The sequence below is a fragment of the Apis mellifera genome, linkage group LG1, assembly GCF_003254395.2.
Source record: "Apis mellifera strain DH4 linkage group LG1, Amel_HAv3.1, whole genome shotgun sequence".
Lineage (NCBI taxonomy): Eukaryota > Metazoa > Arthropoda > Insecta > Hymenoptera > Apidae > Apis > Apis mellifera.
In genome coordinates, this window is record NC_037638.1 from 12,833,707 (window position 1) to 12,850,470 (window position 16,764).

The window sequence follows — 16,764 nt, forward strand, 5'->3', positions numbered from 1 at the left end:
TTCTGAGAATCTTTCTTTCTCAACGCGGTGATATTTTCTTCTTCTTCTTTTTACAACGAAAGTGTATGATTTTTATACAATGTGTATACACACACTTTTAAATGGGCTTCTCTCGAGCGACTTCCGATTTTTTTAATATCGGTAACGGTCGTTTTACGAGATGGAAAATGATCCTCGAATATTTTTTTTTTTTTTTTAATTCTAGTGTGTAAGAGGAGATCGATGATCTGGGTGAGGAGATAAAAATTTAAACGGGTCGAATTAATAGAAAATATCAAGTGTTGCTTTAAATTCTTATATGAGAAGAATTGTTATTAAGACAGAATTGTGATAAGGATTTTATATTAGCAGAAATGAAACTTGTAATAAATATTAATTTCATTTTTCAATTTACATATAATAATGTTTCAAGATACACATATGATGATTTAAGAATAACTGATTAGAAAAAAAGAAGAAAAAGATGAACAAGATCATAATGGGCAAAAATAAATACTCTGTTTCTTTATGCTCACATAATTTAACATTCTGAAGAATTTCTAATCTTCAAACGTTATATATAATTTCATATTGATTAGTATTTGATTAGAATGAATTTCATAAGGTATAGTTAATATTATTAAATATATATCAAATTATTGGAATAATTACAAGATATTAACTATTTTATTCATACTTTTCCAAATTAGGTATCCTTATTAAACAAATATAAATATCATATAGATATTTTTAACTGATTATAATTTCATATTTTTGTTCAATAAAAGAATATTTTCTTATATACACAAATAATAATAATTAATCGCATTCGGTATTTTCATTATATTAGTTTATATAATATAGTCCTCTCAAGCTTTGTAGATTTAAAAATTTCTTTAACAGAAGAAACTAATCGAAACCTCGTTCCAACAAATTAAATTCCATCGTATGATGTATCGATTCTTCATTTACATCACGATTGTATCTGTAACTTGGAAATTCGTCGACAAGGATCCATGACAGCGTGCGTTCGGTTCTTGCAGAGGGGGCGTTGACGATCAGGTGGACCTAATCGCTTCATTTCACGGCAGTTTTCGTCGTGCTAGCCACGGCCCTCGGTCTGGGTCAATCAGGGCTAAGATTGGTCGGAGGAACGAAACGGTTTCGTTCCGCGTGCCCTGGTGGCCACGCCGTCGAATTTAGGTTAATGCGCGTTAATGCATCAAAAGAATGGAACCGGTTTCTTCCCACTGGTGTGTCGCTTCCCTCCCCCCGGACATCAGCCAAATCCCGCGCCCCGTCCCATTTCGTTGCAGTCATTTGTAGTCGTTACGTATTAATCACGCGTGCCTGTTGCGTTTGCGGTGAACGAGGCACCGCACCGCAATTTCGTATGCCTTCACTCGTCGACAATGCGCCGGTTGAAAAGAGCGCCGAGGCCCGATTGAAAGATTGTGTTAATTTCGGATCGAGGCCTCCTCCTCTCTCTCTCTCTCTCTCTCTCTCTCTCTCTCTCTCTCTCTCTTTCTCTGTCTCTCTATATCTGGAATTTACAGTTTTTCAGCGGTGTATTCGAATTAAAGAATCGATATGAAGTCAATTTTATGAAGGTCTCTTTACATTTGTGATTATCAAGTTGAAGAAATTAATTTAATTTCTCACAATTCTGATTTTTGTCAAGTATTATATAAAATTGTTTCGTATACAAATTTACTTATCGTGTGAATTTTATTCGTTTTTGATATTGATAATACAATTGAATAATTGAATACGGATGACAGATTCTAAATTAATTGTGGTTTTTAAATTAATTGTATTAATTGATAATTATATATAAAATATAAAAATTATTAAAAATTAAAGTATTATAAATTATAATTAATAGAGAGTTCTGAAACAATAAATGAAAGTTTTATTCGGAAATTAATTCTAGTAAGGATAAATATAAGTGCCAGCTGTAGCGGTTAAACTTGAAAATTATAAACTTATAAACTTATAAACTTATAAACTGAAAATTATAAAATTATAAACTTATAAATTAATTTTTTCTAATATAAATTTAAATTGAAATATTTATATAAATATTTATATAAAATTGAAATATTTATATAATTAAATTTATATTGATTTTAGGTGAAATTTAGAATTAATTAATAATAATTATATATAATTTTTTTTGTCATTAAATATGTATGAAAAAGATTTTTGGACTTATAAAACAATAATAAACTGAATTAATTTATTAATTATATTAATATATTATAATTATATATTATATATTAATTATATATTATAATATAATATATTATATATTATATTATAATTATTATATTATTATAATAATTTAGATTTAAAGTGGACTAAAATATTGGCAAAAATACGATTTATCTTGATAAATTCAATTAACAATTTGAAAAAGATTACTCGAGTAAAATATACATATATATAATTTGTTGCTCATAAAAACTTCTAAACTTCTGACGTATTTCTATTCAACTCGATCTCGACGAACTCATCTCCGCACGTGCTCCAACACGTTTTAAATCGAGAAGCACGAAATTGTTGTTGTTGTTGCCGAGAATCAGGATATGAACGAGTACAGTCTCGACAACAGCAGCTGCATCCGCGACACCGTGTACAGCAGCATCCGATTGCGTATCAGCGACCTCGATCGCTCCCCCCTCGTGCATACCCTCTCTTGTCCACCCCCACCTTTCCATTCAGATCATTATGTCAATGATCCCGGCCGGAGGAGGAAGCCACGCGAAATTCATCCGCAACCGGCCACCAACTTCCTGATTCCCTGAGAACGGAGTTGAAGATGTCGTGGAATGTTTTTATTATTATCTTAACGCGATAACACGTATCCTTCGACCTTTATCAATGGATTATAATATATATCGATTATATCGATAATATCGATTATGCATTGATGAATATTGGGACAGAATTGAAGCAGGTATATTCCAAGTTTTTTGTTTCTTGCAAGTTGATGTTTCTCTAGAAGAAAGTGGTGGGTCGAGTATGGAAAGATGATCTAAAAAGAATTTTCGCGAAGTGATACTAATGCAATGGTAGAATTTGAAAATGTATTCACCTTTTATCGCTGTGTTTGAGAAAGTAATTTGGATCGCTCATCTAAGAATTATTTATTTTTATAAAAGTTTATTTTTAAGAAAATATGTTTTGAAACAATTAAGTAATTTTAGGTTGGTACTCTTGTAAATATTAAAAAGAACTTGATTATAAATTTTTGAAATCTATCATAAAGATTAAGTTTCATTTAATAATAAATGTTAATAAAATTAGATATATTGAATAATTAAATATTAAAGTTAGGAATGTATGTATTTGATATTTGTTATGGAATATAAAATTAATTAATTTCAGATTATTAATATTCTTGTAAATATTAAAAAGAACTCGATTATAAATTTTTGTTGAAATCTATTATTTAATTAAGTTTCATTTAATAATAAATGCCAATAAAATTGGATAATTGGATATTGAATAATTAAATATTAAAGTTAGGAATATATTATATATTTGATGTTTGTTATGGAATATAAAATTGAAATCTTGAATGTTGAATTTATCTAAGAATCTAATTAATAAGAAATAATTTAAAGTGTATAAATAATAAGTATAATAAATATAGTTTTATTTAAATTTAATAATAAAATAAGATAAAATGAATTAAAAATTGTTGAGCGTGCAAGTAATTTTTTTAGTGAATAATATTTAGTATAAAATGAAATATATAATCTATTTAATAATTAAATAAATTAATAATCACGAATTAATATTTGTTATCGAAACCATTATATTTAATTAATATTGATATTAAAAGAATTTGTTTTCAATTCATTATTTCATAAGAAAAAAATTATTCAATTTTTAAAAAAAATAAAATTCGAAGCTAAAAAACTAAAAATATCTGATTTTACAAATCTGTTGATAATAAACAATAATTATTAAAAATAAGAAAATTCTTGAAATAACTGAAATAGCAAATTATCCTTTTATTAGATGATTTAATGTTAATTAATCTAATTCTAATGATAAAAAAATTTAATAAATAGTTGAATTTCGTACATTTTGTTCGTGAATTTTAATCAAGGAAGTTACACTAATTAAAAAAAAAAACCTTATCGATTTTCGAAAATATCCAATTATTCAATTCTTATTTAATCACTTGATTTAAATTATTGATTGATCAAGTAGAAACTGTAGAAAGTGAATTGTTTCAGAAATTTTGAAAGATTAAAGTAAAATTTCTTCGAAAACTTGGAACCCTCGATTTTTAACATATTTAGAACAATCGATTTGATGGAGAAGATCGCATGTTTCGCTCTTGTTCCTCTATTTCCTCGAAACACGGACATCTCGCATCGTATACAAACAGCCGTTTCCCTCGCGTGACTTCTCGTAATCGCTCCAGCTTACGCGATCGTACAGTTTTCCAAATGACCCGTGCAACGCACTCCGCGATCCGAATGCATGTCGTAATTGGAAATTAGAAATCATGACGTTGAATGTCGTCGAAAGCGAATACAATGGATCTTCTCTTGCATATCTGGTGAACGAGAATTTCTCGGTAATTGGATTACTTGCAACTAATTGGACGGATAATTTTTTACAATTGAAACGAAAATATTCGAGGGATTTTGATTTAATCTATTTATAAAATTTTATTTTAATCGTGAATGAAATTGTGAATAAAGAAGTAATTCTTTTTTCATTGTTAATTTCATTTAATAATAAATATTATCGAAAAGTTCAAATTTTTCGAATGGCTTTCGATTCTATTGATAAAAATTACACGCGTGAATTAAAATTTCAGAATACAACAACCACGTATTCCGAAATGAATGCAATCAAAGTTCTTCGTTCGTTTCAATCGTTTTCTAAAAGCGATTATTAAAGTTCTTCGATTACACGTTTTCGAGCACATTTTAGCCACGTGTAAAACAGCTGAACAGGTCGGAAGCAAGGTTCATTTACGCGAACGAAACGAGTGTTCGGTGTCACGAATGAATTAAGACGTTCGAACAGCTGCTAATCAAGGAACATGAAGGAAACAGGCGGCTGGTATCGCGTTCACCGGCGCGCTTCGATCATCGAAATCGCGTGCGCCTCGTTTTCTCCCCCTTTCTCTTTACCCCGGCCTGTTTTCTATTTCACTTTCATCCTCGATCGTCTTGCCAGCATATCCATTTTTTCCCCGATACGCGCGACTTTCAGTTTTCAGACGATCCCGATCGTCTTACCACGCTTCCACCATCTTCCAAGCGAAAGCCAAGTACACGCGTTGCGTTTTTGTTGTATATGGAACACTTTACTTTTATTTTTTAATCGTTTCTTGTTTTTATTTTATAATTTAATTTTAATTAAATATATAATAATATTAAAGTAATTTTAGTTTTGTGCATTTCTACTTGATGGATCACTGTAATTAATTTTTATCATTTATCTCAATGTTCACATTTCTCGAGTCTCTGTCCCTTCATTTTTCATGATTTGCTATTTACACTTCATATTTAATTCTTTGCAATTTTCAGAGACACATTTATTTCGTTTTTGATGTTTTTATTATTTGTCCTTGTTTACTTTATGTGCATTCTTTCCAAATGAAAAAAAAAGAGATAGAATTATATATCATATGATATAAATTTGATTAAAAAGTCATTGTTTTTTTCTATTAATGGTTACATTTACGATTCTGCAAATCACGATTTAAAAAAAAAGTCCTAACAAAGAAAATAACATATTCGATTGATTTTATCTTGCAGTTGATTGTTGATTTTTATTATTATATTATTCCAAATGAAGTTAATACATTCTTGCATGATGATGAATGTATGAAAGATAAAATTTTACTTCGAAGTCGATTAACAATCGAAATTTATATTCTTCATTTATAATAATGTAATTGACATATTAAATTAGCAGATTTTTATATTTCTGTAAAATTATTTATTTAAATATTTTACTTACCTTATTGAATTCCTGAGTAAAACATTGATAAGTTTGCCATGTTTAAAAAACATGTATTCAAAATATACATTTTAATATCTTCTCTGATAAAATTTATGATTGATTTGTATAAAATTTTATTTTATATATTCGTATAATAATTTATTCGATATTGATCAATTAAATTGCCGAAGAACGAGTTTGTATTCAGAGATTCAGAGTTCCATAAATTGTGATAATTCCAATTATCAAATTCAATATATGGAAATATCACAAAATTATACCGATATATTTTTATCTTTCTTCTCGTCGTATATGTAAGATTACTATCATCCTCAAAATTTTCCTTCTAACTTAACTTATAATCTTAAAACTTATATCCTTAACTTAATCTTATAATTTCTTCTTCCATCTTTCCTCTCAAATCCACTCTCTAAATCTTATCTTATAAAATTTTTTTATTAAATTCAATTCCATTCTTTTTGTTGCATTAAAAAATTAAAATCGATTCTTTCTATCTTTTGCATACTATTTTCTAATTTTTTCTAATTATATCATGAAAAACTGTATTATATCGTGATTTTAATTCTTGTCAAGTCTCTCATTTTTATCGAATATTACTTCTAGAATGAAGGGTAGATAAACGAAGAAAAGAAAAGATGAAAATTTCACGAGGGAATTAGCAACGATGATTGGAGGAGTTCCGCGAAAACGATAAATCGGTGATAAACTCGTGCAATTTCTTTATCGTGGCAGCCCTGTTTGAGTGATTCCCTGCCGTAACGGTGATGCAGTGGCCCCATTGTCTCGCGAAACTGTACAACGCGTCTTGTTATCGCGCAATTAACGCCTCCGCGTAACGAGTTTGACCGTTGAAATTTGCGTGGTCGTCCTTCTCTGGATCGTATCAAGTATGTGTTTGGATTAAGAGAACTACGGGAAGAGTGACTGAGAGTAGTCGAAATGGAATGGAATCGTTTCTGCCTTGATTCGAACATTATCATGTTTATATTTACATGGAGAGTAAGTAAGATGGGGATTCGTTCATTGAAAGTTGTTATTAAATATTATAACGTTTATTTCATTCTCTGAACGAAGTTGTTTGAGTTTTAGAATTAATAATTAAACGAGAAAAGTTCATTAACCCATTACACGATAACAAGCGTGTAATGAAAAATCAACAAAGTAAATTAAAAGTAATGGTTTAAATTAATATTTGAATTATGAATGTGTAATAATGTTTTAAATTCGTTTATGCGCAATTTTAAATAGATATTATTGAATCAACATTAAATTAATGTATATACTTTAGATGTAATAAAATTTATTATATATTAAAAATTTTATTTATCAATTTCTTAAATAATTACTTATATATATATATATATATATATATATATATATATATATATATTCTATCGATGAAGATATTATTAAAATAATAAAAATCTCGTTTTCAATAATCTTTGTTTTTAATTGCACGTCAAAATTTTTTTACAATCTTTTATAATCAAATACTATTCTAATACATGCACGTAATAAATAAATTACGCGATTTATTTTGTCGCGAGAGAATTAAAATCGAATATGTAATAAATATCTAATATCCGTAATGACATCCGGAAACGTGTGAAAACCGCGGAAATTACACGCGGATACGAGCTCAAAGGGTTAAAAAAAACCAGCAGTTAATTTACTCCAGCACAATTTCTCCTCGACCCAACATCCTAAAAATCCTCGAATCGAATATATCCGCGGGATAAACGAAAGATCAAAGAACACTTCCCCTCCCAAAAACAATTTATCGGCTGCACGATCACGAAGTCACAATAAAATACCAGGATCGAAATTCAATAGCAATTCGCCGGTCCATAAACAATTCCAACATCCTTAAATCACGTGCATGATGTTCGTTTCGTTCGGCGCGTGTTCCTATTCCGCGATTCGAATCTCGCCGCGCGGCTGCGCCGTGTAGCGGTACTTTCCTAGGGGATTTTTCCGCCTCGGTGTTTAGCCGTGAAACCAGCCACAATAAACCATAAACCGTGGCCGCGCCACGGCCGTCTTAATTGCATGCAATTAATTTGTCCACGTCGCGTGTGCAGAAAATGCATCTCCAAGGAATGATTAGTGCATTTTACGAAAAGTTGCGTGCATCACGACGTTCACCTTCGATCGTTTCGATTCTTCGGCTATTTCGATTCTTCGACGAAAAAACGCCTGGAGTTAAGAGGTGAGGTTAGAATGAACTATAAATCAAATTATAATCGAGTTTGCGGTGCAACGGGCTTGAATGTTATTAAAGTTATGATGGCGTTTGAAAAATAATTAAAATAATATATTGTTTTATTTGGGTAAGTGTTGTTTGAAATAATTATGCGTTTCGTTTGACAGGATAAGTAACTTTTTCTTTCGATTCTCTAGATTATTTGAAATGAAATAATTTCATAAATGTACTAATTGAATCCGTTGAGATTGTTTTCGTTTGCTATAATAATAGATTTATCACAATATTTTTCTTGAATTTTTGAAGCAAAGAGTAAAAATAAAAATGATTTCCTTGAATTCTTCGGGATATTTAATGTGTTTTCAAGATTCGTTGTGGAAACGAAGGTAATAGGTTAAGTTGTAATAGGTTAAGTTTAAGAAAGTTTAATCGAGTCTGAAAAAATTATCGTAAATTTAACCGAAGAAAGAAATTTAATAATTCCTACAATAATTATAACAAAATATACATAATTTATAAAACATAAAATACGATAAATTTACAGGAATTATATGAAAAAAGAACGCACACTTCATCTTGAAATACCCAAAAGACAAAATCTTCAAGAACAAAACTTTATTATTTAAATACTTCAATAATAAAAAAGAAATTGAACTGAAAAATATAAAAAGAATTTTAATAGAATAGAATAAATGATATATATTACTACGTAACGAAAGATTTAGAATTTCATCTCCATCCCACGAATTTATACGATTTTCACCAACCAAGAGTGCACAATATGCATACGCATGAAGCCAATCAATCGAGTTGGAATATTTGCGATAGGTCAGTTGGCATTGGGAGCAGCGTGTACGAGTGAAACACTTCCTTCGATTTTTCGAAACGGGGTTGGGAAAGTTATCCGATATCCTTTCACGGGTGGATCGCGGTCATATTTGTGCAACTGTCACGAAGGGACAACTTTACGCAAACCCTCTTGTGTACTGGCATTATATCAGATTACCGAAATCTGCTGGTATACGATTCCGTTCGTCGATTGAGATACAAACGCGAGGCTCGTGAGATCGGATTCGTAAAGGATGCGGGAGTAACGAGATCCCTGTTGTCTCCTGTTTCAGGAACGAAAAAGAGAGTGGACGATGTGGTAGCGCCCAGGACCATACACGACATACCGGAACACGTTCTCACGTGTGGCCTCACGCTTCCTGGTAAGTCTGATAAATTTTACACTTTTGTTTAATTCTTTTTCTTTTTTAAATTCTGTTTTCTACATTTCTTCGCCTATCAATAGACGAGCAAAAGATTTTGAGCGTAATAAATATTGATAAAAATTATTTAAAATGATCCCAATTTTTAAACAGAAGAAATTGTGCAATCAAATCTCTATCTGTGTAAACACTCGTTGATCAAACAAATTCTAATCATTCTCCTAATTCAAATACAATCTAAACTTCCTTCACAAGTGGGTCATTAAAATTTTCATTAAACAGACACCCTAATATATCTTTGAACATGACACAGGATAAATTGAGAAGTAGAATTGTGATTATCAATATTTAAGATATCGTTAATGGATAAAAGAGGAGTTCTTGTAAAATATTATTTGTAATAATATTTATTTAAACTGTTTATTATTAAAATATTTTAATAACGATAAAATATCGTTTATTTATGGATAAACAATATTCTTCAACAACGAAGGAAAAATAGAAACTCTAGTTACTTTTATCAGTTATCAGATATCTTGAAGATATTATCGATATATCGAATGATATCGGTAACATACCGATATTATCGTTACTTATCGATAACAATATCGATCGTCTTATCTCACAAAGGAATATGCAGAAGCCAGGACACACCCACTGCCTCCTAAAGCTCAATTCACATCACTTCTATATCCTCTGTTTAAAAGGCTTCTCTTTATTTCTCCTATGGTCCTTTCTTTATTTACGTTCCTTCCTCTATATCCTTTTTTGTTTGTCCTTTTCTCCAGGCTCTCACGGATGTCTAACTGTATTCTCGCGTTGGTTAACGATTATATCCCAAGCTTTATGGGATAAAATTGGTGCAAAGGTTTCTTTTTTTTTTTTCCAGAAAAAGAATTGAGGAAGATGAGTTATGTGGGTTGTGAGGCTTTGAGAGAGAGAGAGGAAGTTGATGTACACTTAGGATCTTAGGGTTGTTCGCACAAGGAAAAGATGGTCTTTTGAGATGAAGGGTTTTTAAAAGGGTGAAGGATGGAAGGGTGCGTTGAGTGTTTTATTCTTTCTGAGAGATTCTTGTTGAGAGAGTTTTAATTTACGATGGTAATTTGATTAGTGGGGGAGAAAGAATATGTTTGCAGACAGAGTTTTCATATGTTTTAGTTTCTTAGTATAATTTATGAATAATTATACAGTTAGCAAAAAATAAGTTTGAAAAAATAGTTTTGAAAGGTTTAGGCTTTTCTCAAAACTTTTACAAACATTGATTTTGTAACCAATTTATATAATTTATTATGTAATTTTGTATTTCTGAAAGTCAAAGTTATCCCAGTTATAAATTTGTAATATATTTTTTAATTAACAATGCAGCTTTGTTATTTAACAATTATTATATAATGTGAATGTATTTCTAGTTATATTGATAAAACAAAGAAATAGTAACTATATATATTTTTGTCAATTAATAATAATTTTAAAAAGTGGAATAAGTGTGAACAAACATATGGTAAGATAAAGTACAGTTTTTTAATTTTCGAAATAGAAATAATACCGAAAAATAATTTACTCGTGTAAAAATCATTTCTCGGCTAGTTTCGTTATCGTAGCTTTCCATTCGTGCAACAATTTCCAACCAATGTTTCACATGTGCGCATCCATTACCTTCCCCTTTTGGAACGTATAATTTTCTCGCATTCCACCGTCTCCACTTTCCACCATCCTCCTCGTGGAACGTTTCTAAAGAGGAGGAATCACAGGAATTGAACCACTAATGCGACTAATTCGAAAAGAAAACATCCTAACCGTACTTTCTCGTGATCTTTATTAAAACTTTTGCCGTGGATCGAATCTCTCCATCTCTCCATTCCTTGTTGAAAATCTTTGGATCCTTGCGTAAATTATGTCTATCGCCACGCCTCGTTCGTGTAAACAGATTCTCGTGTCGTTCCTTCTCCGTTTATAAACAATAATATTACGAATTATTTGTTTTAAAATAATACAATCTGTTTGTGATTGACAATGAATAAGAAAGCGTGAAGTGAGAATTATCGATAGATCATTTTTCATAAATTTAAACAGTGTTATCTCTACAAAATTATGTAGTAATATTTAAAAATTAATAACGATAAATAAATCATTTTTGATTAGTTTTTCAATCCCAATATAAATTTGGAAGCAATAAAAAGCAATAATTTTGTTATAAAAATTTATTAAATGATAAAAAAATTTCTTTGATTCTTCCAAATAATCAATTTCTTTTTACTTCTATTTATTAATTTTCTTCTAAAATGGTTGTCAATATGAATTTTAATTTTGTAATTATTTCATGCAAAAATATTTCCAAACTTTTTTAAACGATAGTGTATATTGATGCAATTGCAGAAAAATTAATATATCGATAAATTTATCGAAAATTGAAAAAAATATATTTTGAAAATATTTACTATATATATATATATATATATATATATATATATTTATTTGGATCGAAAGAATTAATGATATTTCTGAACAAAATTAAATAAATTATACGAACACGTCGATATCGTATTTAATTAATTTTTCTCGGAGAAAGAAAAAAAAAAAAAAAAGAAACGTATCGTGCGAAGAACGAATCTACAAAGAACAAACTATTATCGCAACAGAGCTTAACGCCAAGCAATTTAATATCAACGCTACAACGCTTCCTTCTTTTTCCTCTTTCTCTTTCTCTTTCCACTCGAGCATCCGCTTTCTCTTTGTAAATATTTTCTCCGCTATTTTTCTTTCTTCTCCCCTTCCCCCCTCCTCTCCACCATTTTCTCTATTTACAAGCACTTCCTGTTTCTCGTTCGCGAAACTCATAGCTGATTGTGTCCTCCTCGACGTTGTGTTCCATCGTCGACGCGCACGTTGAACAGCAAACAAAATGGAAACGGGACACTCGTCGTCTCGAGAGAAGAGCGGACAAAGAGGCGCTCGCCCGGAATTCAATTTTAAAACGAAAACTGGCTGGTGAAACGATTTCTGTGTCGCCTTTGAGGATGAGTCGCGTGCTCCTTCGTGCTTGTTCAGGAAAGAAAAAAAAAGGAAAAGAAAAAGAAAGAAAAAAACTCGCTCGAAGGCTCGTTGTCCGTTTGCAAGAGAATTTTTCATTATTTTAACGGTGTTACGTGCGCGGTGTTCCATTGCGCATGCGCGAAGAAGACGCGAAGCGAGCGTCTTTTCTTCGCTGGCTCGAACGTTGGTTTGTTTACTGATCGCACTGTTTACTGACCTGTAATCTTCCACCGTTCGTATTCTCTTTTTTCACACTGTTATTGATCGGTCCGGGAACGGTAAAAAAACAGAGGGGGGAGGAGGGGTTAGGAGAGTTACGCTGTTCCCAACCGCATGGTAAAATTTTTGAAAACGGGGGAACAATTACATTGTCGCCGTCAGCGTAGAAAGTGAAGGATAATGTGCCCCTAAAATCCGCGGATGGGTGAAAGGAAAAGGAGTTACTATGCGTTTTATATCTAATTGGATATTCTTTACGCAGGTTTCGTACTTTCTGTTTCAACATGCATTATGAATTATCGTGCAGGGTAATTCTGTCCCGATTTTTAAGAGTTGACAACGAAATAGATGGAAGATTAAATGCGGGGATGTAATAATAAGTATTTTTAGAGTAGCAATATTTTTGAGAAAAATTATTAATTATGAATTTTTGAACACGATATTTCGAATTTGAATATGTAGACTTGGATTTGGAGATTCATTTGTCAAAAGAAAATTTTTAATCCAAGAATCTATGTTTCTTTTTGGATATTAATATTACTCTTATCGTGAATTTTAAATTTAGATTTATTAGGATTTGAATCCATGTGTTTTAAAAGTCATAAAGCTTAGATTCGTGAATTTAGAAATCAAAAATTGGTAATCGATGAATTTTAAATTTTAAATTTCTTTAAGTAATAATTGCGCACGAATTTTGGATCCCAAGTTTCTTGATTTTTGAATATAAATTTTCGAATTGAAATATTCTCGCGTTGCAATTATATTTTAATTACTCATATCATTTTTTTTAAAATTCATTTCACAACACTTACATTCATTACGGTATTTCTTAAAATACTTGTCAGCACGGTAAATTGCATGTTTATTTATTTTTAAACATCTCCGTGGAAATACGTTTTTATTTCTTATTACTACATAATGGTATAATTTAACAAGTTTATACTGTGTTTAATTATTGAATGCTTGCAAGTAAATATCCTAATTGCCATTCCTCTATACATTCTTCCGGCAATCTTCTTAATTAAATGCAAACATTTCCTTCGTGTAAAGATTTCGCACGACTTATTTGTCGTTCTTGAGGATTCGCGCATTTCCTTCTTTCTCGTGTAAAAATTACGTGTAATTTTTCTCTTCATTATCCCATTATATGCCTCACCACATACTATTATTACGTACAATCGTTAGGCGTAATTACGAGCTAAGAATATCTATATTCTTGTTTATTTTTGAAAAAAAAAAAAAAGGAAGATATTTGAATCTAATATCACTTACATACCTTGTTATCGATATTTAATAATAGCATTATTCAAATTAATCGAATTAATCTTTTTAATCGAATTAAACAAGCTCTTGGAAATAAAACGATAATGCAGTATTATTACGATTATCAATTTTATCATAATAATACGTTAATGGTGAGCATAATATGAGCAATAAAATTATGAAAAAGAAGATCTCTAATAATTTTTATAATTTATATTACACAAAAATTATATTAATCGATATTATATACCTACGACTGAATTATATATTTTTACGTCACGTCATTCTATTGGAAATAATCCTCGAGAAGACACGCGTATCCTAATCATTTCTTGTGAGCTTCTTTCTAAAGGAAAAACAGGAATAGAAAAAGCCTTAATTAATCTGTAATCTCGTAGTTGAGAAGCAATCACTTTGTCGCCGATTTAGCGCGTTTAAATCCGCGCAGTCATTCAAAAGATATTCATTGAATAGAAAGAGGAAATAGCCAGGAAGATTCGCCGTGAGAAATAAAAATTCATAGATCCAAGTATTGTATTCTAAATTTTGAAGATACTCATTTTTCATATTTTGAATAATTATTTAGATTGAATTTGTTATTTGAATGGTAATTAATATGATATTCTTAAGAATACATACAAGATATTTTTGAAGAATTCTAGAAAAACAAATACAAAAATTGATACATGCTTGTTATTTATTAAGTTAAAAAATTGAAGTTTTTATTTTCATTTTGTTTCATTTGATTTAAAATTAAATGTTTTCTATTACTTTAGTGAAAATGAAATATAAGTAATAATTAAAAATTGATATTTTTATTTTCATTGTTTCATTTGATTTGAAATCAAATATTTTCTATTACTTTAGTGAAAAGTATTGTGAAAATGAAGTATATAAGTAATAATTAAAAATTGATATTTTTATTTTCATTGTTTCATTTGATTTGAAATCAAATATTTTTTATTAAGAAGTATTCTATTGAAAAGTGTATTCTATTGTAAAAATGAGATATATAAGTAATAATTAAAAATTGATATCAATATTAGACCAATTATCTATATCATGAATTGTATTAACAGCCATTCCTGTATTTCTTATGTCATTCTTATTCCATTGTCATCATCTCTCTGCACCTTGTTTCAAAACAATAAAAGATATTACAGATTTCTCCAGTAAATGTAATTTTCAGTCAACATCCCTTGATTAATCAGGGATGTAACTCGATGAGGCGTTTAACAAATCAATTTGACTTAAACGAAAGTATTTTGTCGATTGTTTGAAGAACTTCGAGCAAAGAAACGTTCTTGAAATAGGTCAACTTATGAGATCTAATTACATGCTCCAGTCTGAGCATATATCACGAGAAAAGTAGTTTAAAAGTAGTTCCATTTGAATCCATAAGGAAGTGTTTCATCTCATTGTAACCTCTAATATTATTGAATTAAATAAAGGATTTAAATTAATAGGATAATTCTAATTTCATTCAAATAACATAATTTCAAAATACATCTTTTGCCTAATATTTTTAAATAGAATAATAATCTAATAATTAGAACGTTATCCAAAATCAATAAATATTTTAAACCATGTTTGATCAAATTATTTTTGGATTTTGTTTTATTGTCATTGTAAAATACTTAAACTCTTGTTTAATTCTCTTAAAAAAATTAGAAAATTGAGATTGTTAAATTTATTCTGAATTATTTAAATAAGTTAATGTATTAATAATATTGATTATCCTTAATAATTTTTTCTTATGACATAAATATTCACTAAGATATATAATTTTTCGTGTAATAAAAACTAGAATTTTTTATGAATAATAATTAACTAATAATTCTGCTACTATATTGTATCAAATCAATATATATAGACTTAAGAAAATAAAAACAAATTCTCTGAACAATTTTATGAATATGAAAAAAACTTTCGAAAATTTTTCGATAAAGAATAAATTATCTCCAAAGATGGTGATCTTTCAATTTTCCAATATACGCAAATCAATTGATGAATCTTGAACGGGGATGTTAATTAATGGAAGAGATAATTATCAAGCTGATTTTCACCAGCCCATTATCGAACGAAGTGTATGAATCGCGGGCTGTCGATTATATATACTATAACGAACTTTTCGAATAACGATGGAATATCGTGCGGAGTTTATCGGAAGTCGTCGGGTCAACGGCTCCGCAAACATCTTTATTGTCGAATGAGCGAGCGTGAAGAGCGGATCGCTTTCACGTGCAAAGCTTCTTCGGTTAAATAACGCGCTCGTGTGCCCGAGCATGAATTAGACGACGTAGAGAAGCTTAATTCAAGTTAGTGGAGCGGCACCTGATCCTATCTTTTTCCGAGGAACAGGCTTCCGCGTTACTTTGAATTTCCATCGAGAGTGAAATTTTTGTTTTTCGGTGTTCGATTCGAAACGATTATTGCTACGAAATTTTAAATGTTTTGTAATATTTTTCAGGTCTCTTTTGAATAGAATTTTGTAATCATTGAATAATAAGATAATTCGGTAAATTTTTTTCAAAGAGATATTATTCCAAATTTCGTAATTCAATAAATTTTTTCTTTGATAAAGTCAGAGAAAAGAATTGGAAGAATTTTCGATCTAAAGATATTTCAATATAGAAAGAATTTTTGTTAAATTTTTAGAAAGTTATTAGAAGCTTTTAAAAATTTAAGAATACAATGCTAATAATAAAGATGGAATATTAAATTGCCAAATTTCATCATTTTATATCATACATAAAAATATTTTGAAATTTTCTTTGATAAAGTCAGTAGAATTGGAAGAATTTTCAATCTAAAGATATTTCAATATAGAGAGAATTTTTGTTAAAGTTTTAG

At 29.6% G+C, this 16,764-nt stretch overlaps 1 protein-coding gene across 5 annotated transcripts in view; it reads left to right on the top strand.

The window, feature by feature from the left end:
* Nucleotides 1–16,764, top strand: part of LOC410718 (puratrophin-1) — a 401,681-nt gene that overhangs the window by 208,290 nt on the left and 176,627 nt on the right. For all 5 annotated transcript variants that reach the window (XM_026445379.1, XM_016913622.2, XM_026445373.1 and 2 more), the window contains one exon: nt 9,304–9,393. In XM_026445379.1, the coding sequence (XP_026301164.1) occupies nt 9,304–9,393 (90 nt within the window). The remainder of the gene's footprint in view (nt 1–9,303; nt 9,394–16,764) is intronic.